This window comes from Hyla sarda, chromosome 4 (genome assembly GCF_029499605.1).
Source record: "Hyla sarda isolate aHylSar1 chromosome 4, aHylSar1.hap1, whole genome shotgun sequence".
In the NCBI taxonomy this organism is placed as follows: Eukaryota; Metazoa; Chordata; class Amphibia; order Anura; family Hylidae; genus Hyla; species Hyla sarda.
The window spans coordinates 247423874-247428873 of NC_079192.1; the positions used below are offsets into that span (position 1 = coordinate 247423874).

General features: G+C 35.1%; 1 protein-coding gene across 14 annotated transcripts in view; it reads right to left on the reverse strand.

Moving 5' to 3' along the window:
* FOXP2 (forkhead box P2) overlaps positions 1-5000 on the reverse strand; it is a 250247-nt gene that overhangs the window by 238700 nt on the left and 6547 nt on the right. For 13 of the 14 annotated variants that reach the window (XM_056573868.1, XM_056573875.1, XM_056573874.1 and 10 more), the window contains exon 2: positions 870-1047. In XM_056573868.1, coding sequence (XP_056429843.1) covers positions 870-1037 — 168 coding nt within the window. In that variant the 5' untranslated portion in view covers positions 1038-1047. Of the gene's footprint in view, positions 1-869; positions 1048-5000 lie in introns of those variants that run through there. The other variant, XM_056573879.1, reaches the window with a different exon arrangement.

Below are 5000 nucleotides of genomic sequence, written 5' to 3' on the forward strand. Positions count from 1 at the left end.
GTAAGGACTAGACAACACATACACAAAACACTAATAATCTTATAATAATTCCTATATAATATAAATTCTGGCACCTCAAAAAACACATAGTATTTTCCATTCTTTCAAAACAACATTATTAATAATAATAATATTACACATAAATATAATAAATGCATTTTGTAGCCATAAAAAGTTTTTCTTGCTTATTCTAAAAAATAATAACAACAATACCTCTTGTTTATAATTATCTAGTATTTGGATTCACTAGTTTATGAAGATTATTAAGTATTCACATGACATAAAAACAATAAAAAAAAAAAACAGACAACAACAATTGTTTACTGGCCCCACTAAGAAGGATATTATCAAGAAGTAAAAATAGTAAAAATAAAAAAATAAAAAGCATCTGTGTTTAAAAAAATAAGCTGCTCTCATTTCACCTTATCTTAGACTTTGGAACAATTCATTTCATGGAGACAAGTATGGTATCAAGTAACAAATGTGGCCCTCTGGTGGAAAGCTAAGTATCACATTTGACATTTCTGCACTGTTTTCTACAATACACCGAATGCTAGAAAATTTGCTACACACAAGGTAAAGAAACACAGAAATACTAACTTTATTGGGACAAAGGCTACAAAAAAACAGACAGGCTGCTTAATAAAGGGAAACAGACTCCAAACAAAATACACATGCCAGTGCAAAAGGTCACAACACACTGGTACTGAGCAATGCAATATACACAAACAAATAAATAACAAATACAACAACTGGGTAAGAAATAAACAGAAGAAGAAATTTGGAAAAGCTGCACAAATACCTGGCTCTGGGCTAAGGGTGCTGCTTTATTTTTGTATGCAAATTGTGAAGAAAAACACCAAACTTACCTGCTGTTGTTGCAGATGCAGCAGTTCTACTGTGCTTACTTCACTGCACATGTCACCACTTGATCTCCCATCTCTGCTGCCAGCATCTAATTGGCTGCTTAGAGTGCTCATTCCATTTTGATTCATTGAACTGTTGCTTATTGTCTCTGTTGCAGATTCCTGCATCATGACTTAATACCTAAAAGTGATTAAGAAGTATCAATTAACACACACGTTACACCTTCGCACTTCTATTATCAAGATGTCCCTCTCTGCCAATTACAAAGACAGCATCTTTAGAAGGAGGGAAAAACACACTGGCTGCTCAGTAATTTACCAAGAAACGCAATACAAATTCAGCTTTTATCCAGATACTAATCACTAAAATTATGGACCCTATAAGCTTCCTTTGTGTGGTTACACTTAACAGCCAAAATAGCATGCTATGCAGGCAGCATGGCTAAATAGCATTTATGAATGGCTACATTTTAGGGTCTATCTATAAAATCAAGTCAAATAAAAGCCCGGCTGCACACACTCCACTATATTTCCTATTATCTAGCTTTGACAACCATGGATAACTATACAGCCTTATTTAAAATATTCCCTATCTTAATTCTGTCAGGATTTTACAGCACATCTTATGCAAGGCTATTGTTTAATGATGCAAAGCTAATCATACAAAATTAAAATTTTGTACCAGTGTTACAAATCATATGGTATCAAGCATCAGTATCAATGATAAATAGTCTTATGGGCTCCCTTTCTCTCTCTCATTTTTTATTTTTTTTCGTGCCTAAATAAAATTTTGCCTCCGAGGCATTTTAAGAAAAAGCTCCTGCTGCAAACACGTCAGATATTGCCTATTTTTTTAATCAAACAGCTGATATTCATTTATTTTTCTGACATTTAAAACATTTAATACTGTCCTTCCTGGGAAGTAATTAAGCTTATGCATGAGCAGCAATCAAACTGTTCACTTGAAGATGACTTAAAACTCAATTTTAACATAGGCAAATAAATGAAAGATATAAAATTAATTTTCCAGGCATGTATTAGATATGAAAGCTAGAAATAAAATCTATCAAGAATATCACTAATGATTGTGCTATAAACAGCATAAATTATGCATATTACCTTCTCTACAGTAATAAATGTTTTATCGTTTTCACTGCATAAATATACTGTACTTTCTGGGTAGCAATGAGATGTCCTGCCAAGATCAGTTGAAATCCTTGCAGTAAATAAAGAACCAAGTGCCCTTACAAACTCGGATTTCAAGGTATATTGTGCGTGTATTTTATGGAAAGGTCAATACGGTGCATGCCCCCCCAACTACAATTTATAACATTGTAATGGTCTCAGGACGCTAAGGTGGCTGTCAGTGCAGTTAGCAGCCACACAAAACTTATCACACTACACACACAATAGGCAAATGATGTTTTTCACACTGCCGCTCGCATTAAAAGCCCCAATCAGTTGTGTGTGCACTGTGACACAATATCAAGATAATGACATTTCACTATTCACTATTTACTCTCCACAGCATAATGATAATGGGGAGAAAAAGCATATGAGGTAAGCAGTTCACCGCTGCTGACACTACACTTGACATACACCTCACATAGCTGTTACTTGGAAATATGCAGATAATTATTTTAAAAATTTCGAAAAACCATAGTAGGACCATAATGAGGGTTTACGGTTGCCGCTTACTTGGCGAATCTGGCTGAATGTTTTTTTTGTCCAGGAAGTGTTAACAGTGCAGTCCTAGCTACTGTAACTATAGTAAACAATCACTAACCAGATGTGTTTATGAACAAACAGAGCCTGTTAAACATACCATTAAACATTAACTAAGAAAAGGATCACAAATGGAAAATGTGATTCACGTAATAAAATTTCGCAAGAAAAAAAATAAAAAAACAAAAAACAACTAAGAAAAACACAAAGCTACTACTCTTTTCCGAGATTAGGAGGTTAATAAGTATTCAAATTAGGCATAAATTTTACATGCACAATGTTTAAAATATTCAGCAAAATATGTCTGATTTCCCTCTCTGGATGTTTGAAAATTCTAATGTACTTTTCCCCTCCACCAAAGGAAGAAAAGGAATATGTCTTTTTTTTATAAATTTTTTTACATTATTTTATACTTTCTAAGAATTTAAACTGAAATACATCATAGAAAAATCGCAGAAACTTTATCAAGACAGTTAGAGGACAACTGTGAACTCGTAATTTGCGCTTTTAACCTTCTGACCTCAATCACCGAGACATTATGACCGGCCAAATGTAAAATTATTTAGTAAATAATTGAAAAGAATGGGGCTGTATCTGTTAACATATATGGTAGAGAGACATCTGTAATAATACATAAACTCTAGAAGAAAAAGCAAACAAGGCTGAGTCTAAGCAAATTAAAATGTTATGTTGACAAGGAGTTTATGGCCTGTGGTTTGTGGATCCTTGTTAAGAGCTTAGAGTATGTTTAAGAGGTACTTTCTAAAAGGTTATTATAACAGTATTTTATTCTAAGCTATCGCACGAGCGGACACCCCATAATACAGGAGGCATATCAACTCCTAAAGTTTCAGTTGCATGAAAGCTGAAACAAATACAGAAATGTTCAATGCACGACAATTCCGTCGACAAAGAGACTCTGCTTTTTCCTTTAAGCATTTTTGAATGTTTTTTTTACTTTTTTTTTTTAATAAAAACTACGGTGAGGACGTTTTAGGAATGCTGCTCATGAGACGAAAGTTTAATACATTGTATGCATGCCAGGACGTTTGTAGAGGTTCTTTTGATCAGACAGTTATGGGTGGAGATTTAACATCCGTTCTGTCATGTTCGGGCAGAGGTCCCAATATTTACCCCATGCTCACACATAGCAAGATAAACAGCTGCTTTGAATAGTGAGCCATTATACACACTGGATTCCTAGCAGCACAGTGGCCTAACCACTGAATGAAAAGCCACCAGAGGAGACACAAAACAGACCTTAGAGATGGGATCTCATATTTCCACTACTACAGCAATGGGAAGAAATAAAGCACATAACTTCAGCCACTAAGCTACTCTCTATATTTATCAGCTTTTCTGTCTGTGTTTTTTTTACCTCTGGTTCAGCATGCAATATTCCATCCATCGCCGTACCCACAGAGGGAGGAAATAATTCAGCAAGTTTTCTTTCCTCACCAAGTGGCATTAGAGATACTTATTCTCTACATCACTTCCCTTTTGAAACATTAAACTGACACTAGAAGTGACTGCACAAGATTGCATTTTCTCTTCCTAAACAACCTGAATTGAAAGGTTACTTAGTGTAACAATATTTACTTGCAGAATTGTGTTGTTACCAAGGGTATAATGGATGGTGGCTATGCAGGTTTACGCAAGAATGAGTGAAGCATGAGGCGTTAGCCATGTGTTTGACATGTTTCAAATTGCTATAATCCAGCATTAAACACACCCAGCAATTCATGCCATTTCTTGCAGCCATAATCTTGAATAAAGCGTGCACAACCACTTATTATATAAATTAGTATACGACTCCCTGTTATAGTCACAACAGCGCTTTTGTGTTTATTTTTCATCAAGATGTGCCTTTCTTATTTGTACAAATAGCAGGATAGAAAGACATAGTTCAATTAGACTCGTTCACTTTATGATAGGGTAGCGCTGAGATTCAGGCCCGTTTGTTTTGTTTTTCTTTCATAGCAAAGTATGGATTATTTGGGTGTTGAATTCCTCCGTGCCAAAAGTGTCTTTTTTTTTTTTTTACTTCAAATGATCACTGGCTTACATCTCCTTTCTCTATACTGCTGTGTTTCCAATGTAATGCAATCCACCCAAGAGTTATATACAGTCAAGGACAAAATGGCAAGTTACCTAAACAAAAGGAAGTACTGTGGTGGCATTCCATGCATTCCTTCTATTCAGTGGAACAAGTTTTTTTTTAGGTCTTGGGAAGTGTGCAGACATTTTTAAATGTCCAGCTTCTTCAAGGTCTTCAGGAGATGTGTATTTATGAAACTCAAGAAACACAGCGGGGGAAACTTTTTACAGAATGAAACCCTTTTTGGATTATTAGCAAAAAGAACAGGTACTGAGAGAGAAACAGGGAGGTATTATGCCGCACCACTCACT